The sequence below is a fragment of the Leuciscus leuciscus genome (assembly GCF_965113295.1).
Source record: "Leuciscus leuciscus genome assembly, chromosome: 23".
Lineage (NCBI taxonomy): Eukaryota > Metazoa > Chordata > Actinopteri > Cypriniformes > Leuciscidae > Leuciscus > Leuciscus leuciscus.
In genome coordinates this window covers 5,454,806-5,477,132 of record NC_138747.1, presented here as the reverse complement: position 1 = coordinate 5,477,132, position 22,327 = coordinate 5,454,806, and the positions used below count along the sequence as shown (strand labels likewise).

General features: G+C 44.9%; 1 protein-coding gene across 1 annotated transcript in view; it reads left to right on the top strand.

Annotated features, from left to right (window-relative positions):
- The first annotated feature begins 1,245 nt into the window (after positions 1–1,245).
- LOC309487865 (inter-alpha-trypsin inhibitor heavy chain H3-like) overlaps positions 1,246–22,327 on the top strand; it is a 52,597-nt gene continuing 31,515 nt past the window's right edge. Inside the window, exons 1-10 of the mRNA XM_082155786.1 lie at positions 1,246–1,377; positions 7,183–7,340; positions 7,528–7,632; positions 9,103–9,265; positions 9,375–9,485; positions 9,600–9,728; positions 9,914–10,030; positions 10,157–10,325; positions 10,518–10,634; positions 10,873–11,054. Of these exons, the coding sequence (XP_082011912.1) occupies positions 1,303–1,377; positions 7,183–7,340; positions 7,528–7,632; positions 9,103–9,265; positions 9,375–9,485; positions 9,600–9,728; positions 9,914–10,030; positions 10,157–10,325; positions 10,518–10,634; positions 10,873–11,054 (1,326 nt within the window). The 5' untranslated portion in view covers positions 1,246–1,302. The remainder of the gene's footprint in view (positions 1,378–7,182; positions 7,341–7,527; positions 7,633–9,102; positions 9,266–9,374; positions 9,486–9,599; positions 9,729–9,913; positions 10,031–10,156; positions 10,326–10,517; positions 10,635–10,872; positions 11,055–22,327) is intronic.

Genomic DNA, 22,327 nt, shown 5'->3' with positions numbered 1-22,327 from the left:
TCTAATTTTACAATGAATGAAATGATGAGCTAAATGATCTCCGCTGGCGCGGTCATCTGTGGTTACTGCACAATCTTATAGCACAATGCCATCTTTTAGATCTCAATGCTACTGTTTTTCCTTAATAATGCTAATATTTGACTGTCTAGACTAGAGTGTTTCGGAAGACACTGACTGATGCTTTGCAACATTTCAAATCTATACTTAAACTTACAAATGTTCTGTAGAAAGTCCCATGATGAAGTACTGAAACCTGGAAAAATCTGCTCATATACACTTTCTATACTTGTACAACAAATTATTAAAAAAGGGTTAATTTTTTTTAAATGGTGTTATACATTTGGAAGACTTGAGTGACATTAGGTCTCATCTTGCGCTAAGCAGAGGTGTAGGCAGGTCATTGTTTTTGTCATGGTAAATGGTGCTCTAATGTATCAGTCTTTAAAACTTTCCTCAAAGTAAACAACCGTAAAGCTAATATCGAGAGGCGCAGCAGTGTTTTGTTTGCTAGGTTAATCCCCAGGACAAAAAGAGAAGTGCCATGCACCGGGCATAGAAAAGTTGTATGCCTCCAATACTTTTGTATGCTTTCATTTGTTTTATAGAGTAGAAGGATATCTGGAAGACAAGGTAATTGCTTATATCTATCGCCTCGATGCAAAGCAAGTATTTCAATCGCTTCTCTTCATAACATAGGATCACGCCCAACATATATTGTGATTCTCTGTTTATACCTTTCTCTTGTAATAGTGTTAAAACCAGTAAAGGTTTCACATAAAAGAGCATTTTTAACAGGGGCAGTGGCTGTGCCCTGCCATACATAACCAATAGTGGCTTCTAGGGATGCACCGATACCACTTTTTCCAGAACGAGTCCGAAGTCTGATACCAATACTTTAATTTTTGGTACTCGCTGATACCAAGTACCGATACCTGTATTTTCACTGCATTAGTAATTTGTATAAGTATTGGGTAGAGAAACCAAAAGAATATTAAATCATATTAGTTGGCTTAATTTGTTCAACAAAATTTCCTTCAATTATTTTCATTTTCACAGATGACCATGGACAAAGATCCACTGATATATTAACTTTGTTTGGCCTTTGGTTCACTTGTGTCAACTTGGCTGCTTTCAAAGTTGGCTGCTTCTTAGTATGTCTTGCATGTACAGTATGTATCCGATTCTACCAAATAAGGGCATTTTTTTAAAGGGGCAGTGTCTGTGCCCTGCCATTGATAACAAATAGTGGCTTCATTACAGTTGTCTGTTTGATGTTCTTTTTGCATTTCTTCTCAGTTCACCATGGACAAAGCTGCACTGAGACTAACTTTGTTTGGCCTTCTGTTCACTTGTGTCAACTTGGCTGCTACAAACAAGGTAAACCAACAGGTTACAAAGAGCATTTGGGGGAAATACATTATTTCTCATTTTTTTTTACTTTACAAGCTGTTATTCTCAAAATAGTTACTTAAGAGAGAGGTACGCAAAAATGGAACAAAACTAAATAAGTACACCCTTGAGCTCTATTCAGACGGTAATTGTTTCTCATGCGGGCCTCTGTAAAAAAATAAATGTATATTACACCTCAGTGATTGTGCATTCGGATGGCGATTTATTCACGGTGGAGGAGCGAGGTTTGTAATACAATCCCGGGAACATGCTGCTCACGTGGTCAGTTGCATGATTGTCTGCTGGAAATAAAATTTCATAGCATAAATTCATATTTAATTTAATAATAGGAAAATAATATTATTTGATTATTTGAATCTCTTTTTTAAAATAAGATAGACACGCAAATAAAACGTTCAAATGGTTTTCTGTCTTGTATTTTATCAAAAAATGATGCATGTCATTTGAAAAATATGGAAATTGGCAGAAATAAGTTGATATAGCCTCTTATTTACATGAGGTAGGCTAAACAAAGCTGCTTGGCTTATATTTTAATCATTTCTGTCATAATAACAGCCCATTTTCTTTATGTGCTTTTATTATATTTCTCCTTTGAGCGGTAATGAAATTATATTGTTCTTCCAGCATTTTAGTATAGCCTAGGAAAAATGTAGGCTAGATCATATTTCGCAGTTATCATATTTTTGTTCTGCCCATTTTCTGGTCATGGTATATTATCACCTAGTGGCCATTCTCAGTATTGCAGTTTGTTATTTTTCTGTACGCAGTGTTGATTTATTAGTTCGGCAACAGTTCAACGTGCAGCATCGATTTCAATTCGACGCACATTCGCACAAACAGTGTTTGCCTTGGAGAAAGATATGCCTTTTTACAAAAGAAAAGGATCACACAAGTAAACATTCTGGAAAAGGATAAATTCCTTATGTGTGTTTGTTAGCTAGCTGTCTAGTTTCTTCAAAGTGACGCAGTTGCAAGGACAGCATATTTTTAGGGGTTCAAGCATGAAATGCTGAAACCCTATTGTAATTGTAAGGATTTGTAAAACACATCGTGCAGGCCAAACCGTAAGGCCTAGAGACGTGAAACCTGGCCAGATGGTAGGCCTCAATTTGGGGACAACCTATCAGAGTATGACCCCGATTGGCCCATAGGTGGCGCTACAGCAACCAAAAGTACAAAATCGCTCATAACTCTTAGGCAGTTTGTCCTAGACTCAAGTGTCTTACACCACTGTGATCCCTGGCTCGAGGCGGACAAAATCTCCAAATTCGACTTAAGCCCAATTTATACTTCTGCGTCGAACTTACGCCGTAGCTACATCGTAGGCTGTGTGTAGCACGCGTACCCTTCGGCGTACCCTGACGTGCACCTCTCCAAAAATGTAACAACGCGTCAACTCTACGCGGACGCAAGCGCTGTGATTGGTCTGCTGGGAGTCTGGGACCGCTCCCTCGGGTTTCACACGCTCCCTCTGCAAGTGTAATTGCGCGTCAACTCGGACAATGACGCAGAAGTATAAATGAAAACCAACGCGTTGCCTACAGCGTAGAGGCTCCGCCGTAGGTCCGACGCAGAAGTATAAATCAGCCTTTAGGCAGGAAAAAATTTCTGCGGATGCCTCTCTCACCGGCTGGGGAGCAGTTTTCGAGGGCAGACCAGCGTGTGGGGTCTGGACTGGCGAGACTCTCTCTTGGCACATAAACTGCCTGGAGTTAAGAGCCGTTTTTCTGGCTCTGCATCATTTTCTCCCTCTTCTGGAAGGACACCATGGAATTGTCAGAACAGACAACATGGCAGTGGTGTCTCATGTGAACCGGCAGGGGGGTTCTCGGTCGCGCACCCTAGACAGGCATGCGCGTCACCTTCTCCTGTGGTCTCAGAGCAGATTCCTATCTCTGAGAGCAGTTCATGTCCCAGGGGTTCTGAACCTCGCAGCAGATTTTCTGTCGAGGCAGAAGCTCAGATCGGGAGAATGGATGTTGAACCGCCAGACGGTGGCCCTGATATGGGAGGTTTTTGGAGAAGCGGAAGTGGACCTCTTTGCATGTCAAGAGTCGTCCCAATGCCCGCTTTGGTTCTCCCTGAGTCCCCCGGCTCCATTAGGGATAGATGCGTTTGCTCAACCTTGGCCAACGCAGAAACTCTATGCCTTCCCGCCCATCAAACTGATCCAGGCGGTCTTGGCCAGAGTGAGAGAGAGCGGAGTCCGCCTCCTCCTGGTAGCTCCGTTCTGGCCGTCTCAGCCATGGTTTTCGGAGCTAATTCCTCTGCTGGAATCTTCCCCCTGGAAGATCCCGGTCAGGGAAGACCTGCTGTCCCAACTGCAGGGCAGGATATGGCATCCTCGCCCAGACATATGGAAGCTGTATGTTTGGCCGATCAGAGGCCGTTAGCATTAAGTTCTGATCTCCCAACTGACGTTCAGGAGACCATTGCGAGTGCTAGAGCCCCTTCTACAAGGAGGCTATATTCTTCCAAATGGAAGGTTTTTGAGACATGGTGCTTAGCACATGATAGGAGCCCGGTTAACTGCCCTGTTGGTTCAGTACTGGAATTCCTGCAGGAGAAGTTTGCTTCTGGAGCAGCTGCTACTACTCTCAGAGTTTATGTCGCAGCTATTGCAGCACATAGGGAATCGGACGAGATTCCCCTGGGGAAACTAAGGTTAGTTTCGGCCTTCATGTGTGGGGTTAAGCGCCTGAAACCGGCTCGCTCCCCTAGAGTTCCCTCATGGGACCTTTCTATTGTCCTAGAGGGTTTGACGAAGGCCCCCTTTGAGCCCTTGGAGTCAGCTCCGGAGCGGATTCTGACTCTCAAGGTTTCTCTTTTGTTGGCCTTGTCCTCATTAAAGCGGGTAGGAGACTTACAAGCTTTTTCTGTTAGCGAGTCTTGCTTGGACTTTGCTCCTGGCTTGGTCAAGGTTTCCTTGAGGCCGAGACCAGGGTATGTCCCCAAAGTTCTTTCCACAACTTTCCGCTCGCAGGTGGTTAACCTTAACGCTTTCCACCCTCCTCCATTTTCTTCTGAGGAAGATAGGAAGCTTAACTTGCTCTGCCCAGTTCGTTCTCTTAAGATATATGTAGACCGCTCAGACGGTTGGAGGAAATCTAACCAGCTTCTGGTTTGCTTCGGTGCTGGCCGCCGTGGGCTTGCTGCATCAAAGCAGAGGATTTCTCACTGGGTCACAGAAGCTATCTCGTTGGCTTACGAGGTGCGTGGCTTGCCTTCACCTCTTAGCATTAGAGCACATTCCACCAGAAGTGTGGCATCTTCTCAAGCTCTTTTTAGAGGAGCACTTTTGGAGGACATTTGTGTTGCGGCAGGCTGGTCCTCTCCGCACACTTTTGTAAGGTTCTATAATTTGGATCTTGACATGACCCCGGGTTCCCAGGTTCTTTCTGTTTGAACTCATCTTGGTCGTTGTCTCATTTATGTACCAGTCATGGAAAGCGCTCTAGCTTGGCGAGTTTGGTAGTCCGTTCCCACTGCGCTATCCGCAGCGTTGAGTGAACCTATGAAAGAGAACGTCTCTGGTTACTTACGTAACCTATGTTCTCTGAATAGGGAACGAGACGCTGCGTTAGCTGCCAAGCTCCTCGCGCTGCTGACAGTTTTCTTTTCGGCAGAGAAATCTGAGGAGCAGATGGCGCGCGCGAATATGTAATGATGCGACGTAAGAGCGTCGGGGCGGAGCCAGACTGCGCGGGCGCCATCAGCCAATGAATTGGCGTGATTCTATAGGGCTTCAGACAATCGGCACATTCAGAGAATATCCCACTGCGCTATCCGCAGCGTTGAGTGAACCTATTCAGAGAACATAGGTTACGTAAGTAACCAGAGACGTTTTCAACCCTGAAACAATGAGAAATATACAGATGTGAGAGGGTTGAGTGTGATGGGGCTGAGATTTGTTGCACAAAATGGCCACTGCTCTTCTTGTAGTGTAGGAGAGTAGACAATATATGGCAGCAATGAAATAAGTACATTGTATACTTATGGATTAAATAAAAAATTATAATTTTCCATCTTAATTGTTATGTGATGGGGTTGAGTTAAGCTTGACAGTACCCTCCCTTGACTATAATGGGCCTCAAAAATCTTAAAAAGTATAAAAAGTATGATACTACTTACCATCTTATGCAACACTGTTAAAAGGACCTGAATGATGTCATTTCTGGTAAATTATTAGCCTGGGAAAACCCAGACTACTTCCGGCGAATTTTAATTCTCTCTCCAGGATAGTCTGGAGAAGAGCCCATTCAAACTCATTTCTGTGCCGCCGAAATCGCGGCACCAATCAGAAACGTTTGGGGAGGGATTTACATGATGACGACAGCGCAGCAACGCTGAAGGAGATTTCATTACAAAGATGGATGCCGCCGTGGAACATCACTCGTTTGAATCATAGACAGTATATAAACGAATCAGTTATCGCGTCTGTTTTGAGCGATTTAAACTTACCGTTTTCGTTTAAACCGGAGCAAAGAACAACACTCGAAGCATACATCATCTCCTTCATCGATCTGATCGCAAAGACCCGCCCTCCTTAGTTACTGTCGCTATGCCCGACAAACTACGCTGCTCTCACGCCACAGACACCATGTTCTCACGCAGTGAAAAATACATCGCGGAGCAGAGAGGAGACTGACAACACGCTGACAGACAGGACAGACCAGGTTACTTTTCTGTTACTTTTGATATTAAACATATTAAACAAAGTCTCACCTTTCAAATTTGGTCATTTTTTCAAAGAAATTGAAACGATACATACCGTTTTGTGGCTCTTTAATGTGTCTGACAGATCGCTGTAGAGCATCAGTTAAAGCTGCTCGTGAACCAATCATCACTTCCTTCTAGTTCATTTATAGCATCAAATACACATGAATGAACATGGGAAGGATTGTTGTTTTAACCTCGGAAAGACGTCAGTACACTTCGTTATTCATGTTCAAATCCTCCCATGTTAATCTGCTATCTCTCCAAAGAGTATAGAAGTTACTTCTATACTCTTTGATCTCTCCTGACTGCTTTGTCGGACAAAATGGCGGATGGCGGATTATGATTGGTTAGATCGCCTGTCAATCAAGCTCCCTGCGAAGGGAGCTATGTCGGTTGGTGACGCCCCTTTGGAAATGAATTGTCTACATAGCTTCCCCAGACCCTACACTCAGTTTCAACTGAGAAGGGTCTGGTTTTAACCAGGCTAGTAAATTATGTCACATATGAGTGGAGTCTAAATTATTATGGGCAGAGAATAGTTGAGTTCAAACTGAGGGACATCACTTTATAGTCTCTTTTTTTATAAAATATCTTGCTATAAATTTTTTTTTTTTTTTTTTTCACAAGAGACTAACACAAATTAATATTTACAACATTGCCAAAATTTTTTGACACTGCACATTTTGTTAAATAATTTCTAAGCAAAAATTCAGTGAAGTACCTCAGGGACATGGCAAAATGCTTAGTGTGCAATAGAAATAAGATATTATTTTATGATAAAAAATATTTAAATAGATTTTTTTTAAATTCATTATAATGGACATACCAAAGTATTGTGAAAATCTTTTAATATTTCATTTTGGTGAACCAACAATTTAAAAAGTCTGGGGGACTATTAAATATTACCGAATCCCTAGATTTACCATTTGAATGATGGTTAATTCCAGTACCCTTTTTTATTTGATTAAAGAGAGTGTTCTTGCTGTATTAACAAATTTATCAAACTGTCCTATAAACCTGGCACAGCACTGATACTTGTTCACTTTAATACAGAAAATAGATATTTACAGCTTCCACATTAGCTCTACGATCACCAGCCGCTATGCTACCACGGTCATCACAAGCCGTGTGAAAAACCTGTTGGAACATTCTCAAGAAGTCAAATTTGAGGTCAAGATACCCAAGAATGCATTCATCAGCCAGTTTAGAATGTAAGTAAATTCACAATATTCAAGCAATAGTAAAACTTTCTCTAACACTTATATACTATTCACATATGAACAGCCAGACTTATCTAATGTAAATTAAACCATTAACAATTTAGTGCATTTATTTTAGCTATTACCTTTTGTCTAAGTTCCTGATTTTCATTGCTGATTACTGTCCTTTTTGCATTAGGACCATAGAGGGGAAGATATATGATGGAGTTGTGAAGGATAAAGAGGAAGCTCAGCGGGAGTACAGTGAAGCAGTATCTCGAGGAGAAAGTGCTGGACTGACTAGGTACTTGGTATTTTAAAAAGAAGATTATTGCTGTAGCTCAAATGGTAGAGCCAGTGGCGGTTCTACATTGAATTACACCCTGGGCGAGACCCCTTTCGAGCGCCCCCCCGGCACCCCCCAAATATAATTTTTGTTACCCCATTGGCAGATAATGTTTTGCTTGTTTTAAGCAAAAACTCAATTTTTATTTATTTCCCCAGAAAACAAGACTTAATATCTTATGTAATTTTACTACTTTAGTAAAATAACGTTATGCATCTTTATTTAAGAAATGTTTGATATTTGGACTGGAAACAAGACAAAAATACTAAGTAAGAAAAGCATTTTTGCAGTGTAATAACTGAACTTGCAACAGTTTTGTTGCAAAGAACAATATTATGGTGAAATTAGATCTCGTGTTTGAGTTAAAAACGAATTATTGTTAAGCATAGCAAGAATCATAGAAAAAAGGCTAACAAATAAGAGTTATACCCACCAATTAATATTGCCCCTTCATTCATGACATGGATACCGTAATCATATAGAGTAAACATAGTTGCATTGCATACCTTTATCTTTCGCTCGTTTCTAAACTGGGCACCTGATGGCTTTGAACTTTCTTGTCCATCTCTTATTTGGCCCTCGACATCGACAATCAACAGATCCCCTGATCCCCCCATAACTGTCACTCACGCTCACGAGTCACGACCAGAAGTCAAGACTAAACCAATTCACCTTGGTGGTGGTGACCAAGTAATCGTTTTGTATTACCTATTTTTATTAGCCATTCAGACCATTCAGAAAAACAAAAATGTGCAGGAAATATAGAGGCCCGTATTTATAATATTATGAATGAAATGTGCGTTATCTGGAAGAAAGTCGAGGTATGACTGATAACTTCGATAACTATATATGGATCCCCCCCCCTTGTCCGTTCCATTTGGGAGAGACCCAGAGGTGAACTGTCATCCGCGCCCGCGCCTCCGCGCCCCCTCCCCTTTCCCCTTCTCAAACAAACAGCTTCTGTGCACGGCATCTTCTCAGCAAGCAGGGGCGCCTGCAGCAGCAGGGGGCGCAAATTTGGCAATTCCCCACACAATGAGAAATGATAGATAATAGAATAGGAAAACGCAGATTATTTTTTTTTTCTGCTCGTGCCGGCGGTGAGCCCCCCCCCCCCCCCCCCCCCCCCCCCCAAAAAAATGCCGCCCCGGGCGATTGCCCGGTTCGCCCGTGCCTAAAACCGCTACTGGGTAGAGCATAGCACTAGCAATGCCAAGGTCATGATTCCCAAGGAATGCATGGACTGATTAAAACAACGTATAGGCCTACCTTCATTGCAATGTAAGTTACTTTGGATAAGAGCATCTGCCAAATGCAAATGTAAAATATAAATTATTTCATTCATTTCTTTAGCATTAAATAAGATTCAATTTAGATCAATAAAATGTATTTATTTCGGGATTATTAAATATTCTATTTCTATTTCAGTGCAGTTGGAAGGACTTTAGAAGACTTTAAAACTTCAGTGACGGTGGCTGCTCTCAGTAAAGTGACTTTTGAGTTGACTTACGAAGAACTGCTAAAGCGTCGCCTTGGCAAATATGAGCTACTCATCAATGCCCAACCAATGCAGCCGGTGGCGGGCTTCAAGGTAGGAGAACAAACAAATCAAGATTGTTATAATGAAGATTTGTAAATGAAGGGATTTTATTCATCATAATGAAAAAGAAAGTGAAATGTAAAGTTTTTATTTTGGTTAGATTGACGTACACATCCATGAGAATCAAGGAATTTCCTTCAGTGAGGTCAAAGGTGGTCTGAACACTAAAGATCTGGCCAATGCTGTCACACTCAGCAAAGCAGACAAAGATGTAAGAAATAAAAATGGAAAAGATAAAAAAAAAGATAAAAAACGCAACTTCTCGCTTGAAAATGTTAAAATGATGAAATAAAATGTGACAACTTCTGTCGTTTTGCAATATTAGATATGGGTGAGGTTCTACCCCACTTTTGACCAGCAAACAAAGTGTGATGACTGTAGTAAAAATGGTCTGAATGGCAACCTGATCATTATGTATGATGTTGAGAGACTAACACAAAGTGGAGATCTGAAGGTATGTTTATACTTAGGCATTTAAATATTAACTCATGTGTTCAAGAGACATGTTCATGATGACAACCGGACAGTGTTCGCACTGACAGCAATTTACAGTAGTAACAAAACGACCTGAAACATTCATTTTTAGTAGGAAATCTCACATAAGTGTCACTCCCACTTGTCCCCTATCCTCTTTTTCAGGCATCAAATGGCTACTTTGTCCACTGCTTTGCTCCTACAAATATTCAGAGCATTCCCAAAAATGTGGTGTTTATCATTGACCAGAGTGGCTCTATGTGGGGCAAAAAAATAGAGCAGGTGAATTTCTTTTTCGGTCATTTTTACTTTTGTTTTACTGAATTGTTGAATCCTAAGAATAATACAGAAGAAATTATTATTTTTCATGTAGTTATGGCTACATAAATTGGAAGCATTATGTTTTAGACTCGTTTGGCAATGCTGAGTATTTTGAGTGACCTGGCAGAGGATGACCTCTTTGGATTGATCACGTTCAGCGATCACATTCAAACCTGGAAACCTGAACTTCTCAAAGCTACTGAAGGAAATGTGGAAGAAGCGAAGACGTTCGTGAAGAGGATTACAGCTGAAGGAAGTAAAGTGTTCACCATCAGCCAATTGAGCAAAAGCATTTTAGATAAAAAAAAAAAAAACGTCAAAAGAAAATGATGTCCCAACTGACACCATTCAGAAAACATTTGATCTCCATGGTTTCAGTAGTCACATGGGCAAATCTTTGACTATAAAGTGACTAAAATATATCTAAAATACATTTCATTCCTTTCAGAAACAGACATAAATGCTGCAGTGCTAAAAGCTGTGGACATGATCAACAGCCTCAGAAACCCACAAAAGGGATCCGCATCCATCCTGATCCTGCTGACTGATGGATATCCCATTTCAGGCACAAAATAACTGATTCACTCATTCATGCACACTTGTATATTGATAGGTTAGGGTTAAATTCTGCACATAGATACTCTACATACAGTATATACTGTATTGCATATGAAGTTGCCAGATTTTTTTTTTTGTATGCATTCTATCTTCCAGTACACTAAAGGATCCTGAAGTTTGCATTTAGCAGATGTCAGCTTTTCTTCATCATCATGCCTAAAATCTTCTTCCTTTTTTGTGAAAAGGTGAGACCGACCCAGTTAAGATTCAGCAAAATGTGAAAAAGGCCATTGGTGGAAAATTTCCTTTATACAGTTTGGGTTTTGGGTTTGATGTCAGCTTTGATTTCCTGGAGAAGTTGTCATTGGAAAATAAAGGTGTTGCTCGCCGGATCTATGAGGATTCTGATGTCGATCTACAACTGCAGGTCAGATATAAACAAAAAACTCTACTTGGGTTTGAGTCCAGGTTGGGTCATTTCTCAATGTGCCATTTGCTGTTGCCAGTGCTAAACATACACTTAACTTAAATTGTATAAATACAAGGATATATACAGAAACAATTTTATTCTGGTAGGGTTTCTACAAGGAAGTGGCAACTCCACTATTGACTGATGTCCACCTTAGCTACCAAGGGGTGGACAAATTAACCCAAAACACTTTCAGCCAGTACTACAACGGTTCTGAGATTATGGTGGCTGGTCATATCATTGGTAACAGTTTGGACATTTTCACCAATGAGGTCACTGCATCATCGGTAAGATAACCACTACCCGTCTTAAGACCCAGGCTTTTTTATTGTTATTTACCACTTTCATTAGTCTGTATTGTATTCTACTGCATCTATGATGCGTGTGTGCTGTTATGTTGTTGTAGTATGTGATGCTAAGTGTATTCTTTATTCTTTATTGTTTTTGTTTTTTTTATTCTCTTTTATATTACTGTTATCTATGCATGTAAGGTGACCTTGGGTGTAATGAAAGGCGCTGTAGATAAAATTAATTATTATTATTATTATTAGGGGCCAAGCACAGAAGGTGCGGAGGCACCTATTGTATCTGTTGCCGTTCTTATTATTGTTTATTTCTTCTTCTTCTTCTTCTTCTTCTTCTTCTTCTGCTTCTGCTTCTTCTTCTTCTTCTTTTTCTTCTTCTGCTGCGGAAGTCTATGGCAGCCCATAGAACCGCTTGCGGGAAAGTTATGGAATTTGGCACACTAATAGAGGACAGTCTGAACTGTCAACATAGCAAATTTGGAGTCTCTAACTCAATCCTTCTAGCGCCACTAAGTTGTCCAAAGTTGTACTCATGTTTATGCTAATAACTTTTGACCATAAGGGCTACAATCAAAATTCTTTTTTTACCATGATTCCATGGCTCAAACCGATTCGATTGCACCCTATGACGTCATTTTATGTAATGAAAATTTTTCCGCCATTTTGAATTCTCCTTTTTCTCCTTTTTTAAAACCTACTTTTTCTAACTCCTTCTCTGTCATTGCTCCGATTTTCACGAAAATTGAATCATATCATCTTCAGACTATGCTGGCAAAACGTTATCAAAAGCTTTTTGATAAACCCAATCGTTATTAAATAACATGCAAATGAAATTGACATAGAGCACCCCAAATTGGACCCAAGGCTGTATCTCCGCAACACTTTTTCGTATTCAGACCAAACCTGGTATATGTCATCACAAGCATGACCTGAGGCAACATGCTACGTTTCGGCGCAGAGCCACCTACTGGTCTGGAGATACGAAAAATGGCTATTTTTGCATATAGCTTCTGAATGATTTGCCCAAAAATCCTCCTTAGATTCAGACAGTCATGTAAGTCAACTGATATCCAATTTTGCCACATCCACCATTTTAGGAGTCGGCCATTTAGAATTTTGTACCAAAATCCTGTATTTTATGAATACATAAACGGATTGTTACGAAACTTGGTATGGGTCATCAGCACGATGCCCTGAAGGAGCCTGAGTTGTTTTGGACCAGCGCCACCTAGTGGTACAATATTTTTTTCAAATGCTTATAACTTAAGTCAACTTATTTTCACAGGAGTTTTTTTAGTTCCTGAATCCTCTCCAAGTCCAACGATACCAAGTATGCTAGGTTTCGCCTTACGGTTTGTGCAAGCGGGAAGGAAGTCGACCGGAAGTTGAAGCCGGCCGCGTGCCACCATCTTGTAGCAGAACTTCACCTGCTGTTAGCATCCCATTGACTCCCATTCATTTTGGCGTCACTTTGACAGCGAATAACTTTACATCTGAGGCGTTTGAAGACTCCATTTGTCCATTATTTATTTCTAAAGAAACACGACAATGTATAAAATGCTCCATTACCTTGTAGCTTACGTTATGGCCCCGTAAAAACAGTTTTTGTAAAAGTAGGCTAACGATTGAGTCATAACCACGCGTCTCTCTGTCGCACAGTAGAGAGATTACCGTATTGACGGGAGGAGAAGCTCGCGGGCAATCGGGGAGACGTGGAGGCAAAATGACAAAATAATTAATCAGAATACCTAGCAAAAGTTTCTCCTGCTCCTAGCTCATGGACACCTCCTACTCACGATCTCCGTCTCTGCAAGATTCGGAAGGGAATGATTCAGATTTCTCATGCCACAGCCACTAGAAGACAGACGGGTTGCTCACGTCACATCTACGTCGTCAAGCTCAGTTTGAGTCTGCGCGTCAGGAACGGAAGTCCTAAAAAATCGCTGAAAATGGGCTTCACTTGTCTCAATTGAGTTCCAATGAGATGACTCTGTCCATTTCTTATACTGTCTATGGCTTTGTGTAGCGTTGTGATTTAGCGCTTAAAAAACATTTGTCAATATCTTCAAAACCATTACACCGATCGAGACGAAACCACCGTAGGAAAACCGGAAACATAGGTCGCTGGCTTTACGTTAATGCCCAAATACGAAAATATTGATAGTAAGTGGCAATAAAATGCAAACAAAGTCAGGTGTGGGGCATTTTTTATGTGATTATACATATAAATGTCAGTAACTTAAATGAAATGAGATATTTTAACCAAATTTGACACACACATGTATGGGCTCACTCTGAGGACACATAAAAAAAATTGTTGGGTTTTTCCGTCTTGGTGGCATTATAATAGAACAAAACATGAAAATGCCATTGACTTCAGTACAGTATTGTGATATAAAATGCTATACTTATCGAATGCATTGGTGCAGGGGCGGGTCTACGTGGTGGCCAGGGGGGGCACCGGCCCCCCCTGAAATTCGATTGGCCACCCCAGGTGCCCCCCCTATAAGATGTCTTGTGATTGGTTCATTTTTGATTGGTACTTTATCAATCAAGAGTGGGAAGTCAAGACACCAAACAAAGAGCTGCCAGTCACCACCGAAACAGAAGTTCTCTTACGAGAGGTTCTCTCGTATTGCGTAAGTTTAGCTTACGCTACGGGTAAAGTCATCTTTTCTCGAGATATGAAGCAAAAAATTATCCTTAATTTTTATATCTTGTCAACGCAGTGCGGCAGCAAGCTGACCTAGAGCAGGCAATCTAGCGTGCTCATAGGCTGCTCTGCGGCAACTGCAGCAGCCTATCACTGAGCCCTTGGCGTGACGTCACGCCCAATGAGCGCGAGCAGCGCGCCTACGCGTCACGGCCCGAGGCGGGGCGTGGCAGAGGGTATAAATACGGGCTGAGAGGCTGCTTTCACTGATTTTTGTCTCTTCAGCGAAGCTCTAGGCATCGCTGACCTCTGAGGAAGCCGCCGTTGAAACCAGCGCTTTGCAAGCCGAGGATTCTGCCTGAGGAAGCCGGCCGCCTTCGCCGCCTTCAGCTATCCCTGCCTGCTTCGCTATCCGGCGAAACATATCCTTTCAATTATGCATTGTATTTCATGTAAAGCTCCGCTCAGCGACAGAGACCGCCATGTCATCTGCACTCTCTGCCTGGGACCGGACCACGCCGCCCTCGCCCTCGCGGCGGGCGGCTGTGAAATGTGCGAAGAACTGCCGATGTCGACCCTGCGGGCTCGACTCGCCTTGTTCGACGCTCCAGCTGTCTCACCGTCTGCCTCCACCGGGCCGCGCAAGAAGAAGCGCCGCTCTCAGAGGCCACCGGAACCCGCAGCAGCAGCTGAGCGCTCGCTGGAGCCCCTCCCGCGAGCCTCGCTATCTCCATCTCCTCCCCCCCTTCCCGACGCGCAGCGGCCGGCCTTCGCCCGCACTGCCGTCGCCTCGGGGGATGAAGCGGACGACGCTGTTTTAACGGACAGCTGCTCTATCCTGGCCTCGGACAGCGAGGAGTGGTCTGGATCTCTCCGCTCCACCTCCTCTGCACAGGAGTCTAGCCGGTCCCGCGCCAGTGTCGACGCGGAACTGCTCCGCCTCCTCACCAAAGCGGTCGAACAATTGGGACTCGACTGGTCCCCACCGAGGGCGCCCGCGCCTAACCGACTTGACGGGTGTTTTCTGCCTAGCCGCCGCCCAGCGCCTGCCTCTAGGTCAGCACCCTTCCTGCCTGAGCTCCACACTGAGCTCTCTAAGTCGTGGAACGCCCCATTCTCCGCTAGACTCCGCTCACCGGTCTCCTCGACCCTCTCCCAAGTGGACGGGGCCGCCGAGAAGGGATATACTCAAATTCCCCCGGTGGAAGATGCTGTGGCAACGCACCTTTGCCCGCCATCCGCCAGATGGCGCTCAAAGTCTGCCCTGCCGTCCAAGGCCTGCAGGACCACATCAGCACTCGTCGGCCGCGCCTTCTCCGCCGCCGGCCAGGCTGCTTCCGCCCTGCATTCAATGGCTGTGCTCCAGATCCTCCAAGCCGATCTCCTCCGAGAGCTGGACGAGAAAGGCCCGGATCGCGCCGTTCTCACGGACCTGCGTAGCGCGACAGACCTCTCCCTTCGCGCCACAAAGTCCGCTGCACAAGCCATCGGGAGATCTATGGCCTCGCTCACCGTCACCGAAAGGCACCTTTGGTTGACGTTGGCGGATATGAGCGAATCCGAGCGTTCAGTGTTCCTCAACGCACCGCTCTCTCCCACCGGCCTGTTCGGCCCAGCGGTCGCCGGGATCGTCGATCGCTTCTCGGAGGTGCAGAAGGCGTCGCAGGCGATGAATCTCTTCCTGCCCCGCCGCTCGAGCTCTTCTGCAGGCCGCTCTCAGCAGCCTCCTGCACGGAACTCTTCTCAGCGCTCTGCCCAGCCTCCGTCTTCGCAGCGACGACAGGGCGGCCGCCCTAGGTCGCGCTCAACCAGCCGTCACAAACCGCCTCCCCCCCGGGGACCCCGGCCCAAGGTGACGCTCAAGCCTGAGCCCGCGAAGTCCTCCTAGCGGCTGCAAGGAGGAAAAGATGGCTGAGTCCCGCTGCGGCCGGACCGCCATCAAAGCGCCCAGCTCTGCCAGTCCCCTTAGAAAAGGCTACTGCAGCAGCTTACATCGCAGCCAACGAGCCAGTAATACAACTCTCTCGCCTGCACACAAACGCCGTTTTCACGGCGACCCAGAGAAATCTCATAAAGAGTATGGTTTCGGGTTTTCCGGCTCACGCCGAAGGTGTCATGAGTGTAGAATTTGTGCCCACGCCCCAGTGCTCACCACTACACACAAACACGATCTCCCCGGTAACGCTCACAGAGCGCACTCTCATAAAGCGGGCACGCGCCGCTCGAGTGCTAAAGGTAGAGAATGTGCCCGCTCTTTCGTGCCCACACCTACCCACTGCCCGCTCTGTCACACAGTTATCCCGGGACGCAGATCCTCTAAAGCTCCCTTACACTGGCCGTGTTGCATATGTAAGCCCTGTGCCCGCTCACGAGCGCGCGCACTTACTATCAAACACGTTAAACCTCATGCCGCTCTCGCGCCACGGGTTTCTAGCATCAAAATGTGCCCCGTCCCCAGTGACCGAGCCGTTATGTGCTGTACAGCCAGTCACCATTGTTCGCGAGCCCCCATATTCGAGCACCGGCAGCGCGCGCGCCGCCCCGTCCTCTCTGATAGAGGTTCCCCATCCCGCCCAGCGCGGCGATCCGAACCCAGAGATCATTCGACCCCTAGCTATGTGTGCGAAAGCATGGCAAGCTATCCAGGGCGTGTCAGAATGGGTGCTGAATACTATAATGCACGGCTATTCGCTTCAATTCGCTCGCCGTCCCCCGCGCTTTCTAGCACGGACAGAGACGAGAGTGAATACAGAAGTAGCGCATCTGCTTCAGGCAGAAATAGCAAAGCTGCTGCACAAAGGGGCTATAGAACAGGTGCATCCTTCTCAAAGCGAGTCGGGCTTTTACAGCCGTTATTTCCTCGTACCCAAGAAGGACGGAGCGCTGAGACCTATTTTAGATCTGAGACATTTGAACAAAGCTCTCATGAGACGGCCGTTCAAAATGATCACAACCAGACAAATCCTCGCGCAAATTCGCCCGGGAGACTGGTTCATCTCTCTCGATCTAAAGGACGCATATTTTCAGATTCAGATAATACCCCGTCACAGGCCATTCTTGAGATTCGCCTTCGACGGTCGGGTATATCAGTACACCGTCCTGCCGTTCGGTCTATCTTTAGCACCCCGTACATTTACGAAGTGCATGGACGCGGCTCTCTCTCCCCTGAGGAGACAAGGAATGCGGATACTGAATTATCTGGACGACTGGCTAGTCCTCGCGCAGTCAGAGGCAGAGCTTTTGTCTCACAGAACAGCGCTTCTCAGCCATCTGGAATGCTTGGGTCTCTCGGTCAACTGGACCAAGAGCTCATTACTGCCCCGCCAGTCGACTTCCTTTCTCGGAATAGAACTGGACTCGGTGGCTATGACGGCCAGATTGTCAGAGCAGCGCGCGCGCCGCATTCGACATCTCGCCGCGTCTTTCCAGACGGGCAGTCAGGTTCCGCTGAGGACATTCCAGCGAGTCCTGGGGCATATGGCCTCAGCTGCAGCAGTGCTCCAGCTGGGCTTACTGCGCATGCGCCCGCTTCAACGCTGGCTGAAAGCGCGAGTGCCTCACCGAGCCTGGACGGCCGGCCGCTTACGAGTCAGAGTGGATCATGGCTGTGTTTCAGCCCTGCAGCCCTGGCTAGCAGCCGAATGGTATCGCACGGGAGTGACGATGGGAGTTGTCTCGCACCGGAAAGTTGTCTCGACAGATGCGTCCAACCTAGGTTGGGGAGCGCTATTAGAGGGCAGACCGGTCTATGGCCCTTGGTCAGACCAGGAGAGTCACCTTCATATAAACTGTCTAGAGATGCTGGCGGTCGAGAAAGCGCTCAAGCACTTCCTCCCATACCTACAGGGCCACCATGTACTAGTCCGCACGGACAACATGTCAGTGGTAGCCTATGTGAACCGTCAGGGCGGTGTCAGATCCAAAACACTCTGCGCCCTGGCGGAACGCCTCCTTGTGTGGGCTCAGCACTCACTGCGCTCGCTGAGAGCCGCGCATGTGCCGGGTCTCCTGAACGAGGGTCCAGACAGACTGTCCAGGGACAATGTTCCCCTGGGGGAGTGGTCTTTGCATCCCCAAACAGTCCAGTCGCTGTGGCGCCGTTTCGGCAGAGCGGAAGTCGACCTCTTTGCGTCAAAAGACAACGCGCACTGCCCACGGTTCTTTTCCAAGAGCGAGGACGCGCTGGCCCAAACCTGGCCCAGCGGCCCGCTTTACGCTTTTCCCCCTGTCTCTCTGCTGCCACAAGTCATCGGGAGAATCAGGGAAGCGCGCCACACGGTGCTCCTCATAGCCCCGTATTGGGAGAATCAGACGTGGTTCCCAGATCTAATACGGCTGGCGGACACACCCCCCTGGCCGATACCGGTGAGAAGAGACCTTCTCTCTCAAGCCCGCGGCTCGATCTGGCATCCTCATCCAGAGCGCTGGTCTCTGCATGTATGGATAGTCAACGGATACCCGTTGACTTGCCAATAGGGGTTGTGAACACGATCACACAGTCTAGAGCTCCCTCTACGAGACGGCTCTACACATCTAAATGGTCTGTGTTTAATAAATGGTGCACCGCCCAAGGGCTGGATCCACAAACATGTGAGGTGTCGCGTGTGCTTTGTTTCCTCCAAGAGCTGTTGGACATGGGCAGGTCCCCCTCCACGCTCAAAGTATATGTTGCGGCCATATCAGCTTTTTCCGACTCGGCGCTGGGCCGCGCATTAGGGAGGAATGAGTTCATTATCCGCTTCCTTAGAGGAGCTAGGAGGATGAACCCCCCGCGACCCCCCTCGGTTCCTATTTGGGATCTTTCCCTGGTCTTAGAGGCCATGAAAGCGCATCCCTTTGAACCCATGGAAACTGTGGATATGAAATACCTCACGCTCAAAACCGTTTTTCTGATAGCCCTGTCTTCAGTCAAACGTGTGGGTGACCTGCATGCGTTATCAGTTAACGCGGCATGTCTCGAGTTCGGACCTAATGACTCTAAAGTCATTCTCAAACCGAGACACGGTTATGTCCCCAAAGTGTTGGGCACACCCTTCAGAGCACAGGTCATTTCTCTCTCAGCTTTGCCGGCTACCGGCAGCGAAGTTGACAGTAATCTCCTTTGCCCTGTCAGAGCGCTGAGAAATTACATTACGCGCTCCGCCGCCATGAGGCGCTCGGAGCAGCTTTTCGTTTCGTTTGGTGGGCGCACCAAGGGTCTCGCCGCCTCGAAACACACTCTGTCCAGATGGATAGTGGACGCTATTGCAGCTGCTTATGCGTCTAAAGACCTGCAATGCCCTTTGGGCATCAGAGCCCACTCTACTAGAGGCATGGCCTCGTCATGGGCTTGGACTAGCGGAATTTCTATTCATGACATTTGTACGGCGGCGGGCTGGGCCTCCCCGTCTACATTTGTTAGATTTTACAATCTAGAAGTTCCCGCCCTGCAGGCTAAACTTTTATCAGTCTAAATCTCGCGTAGGCCGGCCCACTTCTGTGCGCGGGCTACTGCTGTTTGATTTAGCCCTCCTGGTTGAGCTGTACAATATAAGGGTTGGTTAGTCAGACCGGCCGCGCCGTTCTGTTCCCCCTACTATGTGCTTATGTACTTGCGCTAGCCATATCATTGGCCGCCTGGCTCACACTCTCGTGTTCCCCGGGCTTCCCTGGGACTCATTCAGTGGATGCCGGGCGCGCACGGCGTTGACAAGGGAGTTCCCGTAGCGTAAGCTAAACTTACGCAATACGAGAGAACCTCTCGTAAGAGAACGTACTCGGTTACCTAACGTAACCTCTGTTCTCTCTAGAGAGGGAACGAGTATTGCGTAACCCGCCGTGCTCGCGCCACGAGCTCACTCGCTTCTGCGACAAAAACCAGTGAAAGCAGCCTCTCAGCCCGTATTTATACCCTCTGCCACGCCCCGCCTCGGGCCGTGACGCGTAGGCGCGCTGCTCGCGCTCATTGGGCGTGATGTCACGCCAAGGGCTCAGTGATAGGCTGCTGCAGTTGCCGCAGAGCAGCCTATGAGCACGCTAGATTGCCTGCTCTAGGTCAGCTTGCTGCCGCACTGCGTTGACAAGATATAAAAATTAAGGATAATTTTTTGCTTCATATCTCGAGAAAAGATGACTTTACCCGTAGCGTAAGCTAAACTTACGCAATACTCGTTCCCTCTCTAGAGAGAACAGAGGTTACGTTAGGTAACCGAGTACGTTTTAGTTCCAGCTGTTTTAGTTGAGGTCTGCCTTTTTCGACTGTTTTCCTCTCTTTCTGCTACTGTTTTTACAGTGCTGCCAACTCTCACGCATTCACCGTGAGACACGCAATTTTCATACTCTCTCACGCCACACATCCATTTTCTCACGCACAGAAAAATCGCGAAGCAAAGAGGACACGGAGACCGACAGACTAGACAGAGCAGGTTACTTATGATATACAAAAATCTCAGCTCAGATTCTGTCAATTTTATTACGAAATTCAAACAATAAATACCGTTTTGGCGCTTGTAAATGCTACGTGACAGATAGTAATAGCTAATAGTAAAAAAACATGAATGAACACTGAAAGATACAGTACAACTTACCGAAATGTATATTCCTCATACATAATATCGATCAATCAGTGTTTTTCATCAGCGTGAAGAGGTCAATAACATAGCAGAACAATTGTCACATTTACCTCAGGAAAGCCATTTAATGAACATAATATAGGCTATAGCACATAGTTGGCAAGAAAAAAAAAATAGCTATAGAGTATTTAGCTAAATATGTGTTCTATATTACATATTTATTATATTTTTACTTATATCATTAAAGTTATTATAATAATAAAAAAATGCATTATATTTAATTTGAGTTATTTTTAACCTTAAATAATAGCCTACTACCAGCTGATAGGGCAGTATGTTTACAGCATTAGGTGAGTCGTTTTTTTCTTGAGGAAAAATAACGCCTATCTTGTGTAGCCTACCTAATATTTATCCAAATAAGTCAATATTAAATCAAATCACAATAATTGAATTGAATTGAAATAATAAAAAAGCGTAGCTTACCAGAAATTGTATCATGTAAACATTGTAACATGTTGTCACTAAACCTAATAAAATTCAGTTTAGTTACTAAAATGTTAGTGACAATGTTAGTAAAATGTTTTTTTTATAAAACATTTTATAAAACATTATGTGTTGTTTTCTTTTGAACTGTTACAGTGCTAAAACTTTAACTCTGTGTTACTCAGCTTTTTTGTAATTTAATCTGAAAGAAATGTTGAATGAAACACTATGTTTTGACCAAACCATTTGAATTATTACAGTGGGGGGAATTTTTTATTTATTAATTTATTATTATTTGAAAGAGATTGTGAATAAAACTACTGTATATTGTAATGGCCAAACTACTTATTAAAAGAAAATAATTGACATCGTTTCTGCTTCTGGGAATTTAAAATTGCTCATTATTAAAAATTGTTTTTATTTGATAAACTTGTTAGTTTTATGAAAACACAAAAAATAATAAACACTGGCTCTCAAATTTAACTTAATGGATATATACAGGGATGACAAAAAACTAAATTAATCAAAATGTGCTTTATTACTACATTTGTTTACAAGTAACTTTATTCAAGTTAAAAAAAATAATAAAATCAATAGGATTTACGTAATATACTGTAGAATTTAGCTCTTTTTTTTGGTCACTGGCGGCCACCCCGTTTGGAGGCAGTGCCCCAGCATGGCCCCCCCACTGAAAATGCTCTAGACACGCCCCTGCATTGGTGTAACATTACGAAACTCAGAATGTGCCCTCAGCACCATGCCCTGAAGTTACTCAAAAGATTTTGAGAGGGCGCCACCTTTTGGTCAAAAGTTATAATAAAATGTCCAAAGATGCTAATAACTTTTGAATAAATCTGCCTATTGTAATGAAACCTATTCCTTGGGTCACGCCGAGAACATAGATACAAAGTTTTCCGTATTTGGCCGAACTTCCTGTCCGCCATCTTGATTTACATTTAATATCTACTTTTTCAAACTCCTAGACCGTTTGTCCAATTTTCACCAAAATAGAATCGTATCATATCCAGACTGTGCCAACTAAAAGTTATGGATTTCAGGTTAATCGACGAAACCGTTTTCGTATACCGCAGCAGCAAAGTTGAGGCATGATGCCAAAAGGACTATTCAGGCTTTATCTCTGCAATGCCTTGAGATATTGACATAGTGTCATTGTCACTTCACTCTGACCACAACGCATCAATTTTGTAACTGCGCCACCTATTGGTCGAAAGTGATTAT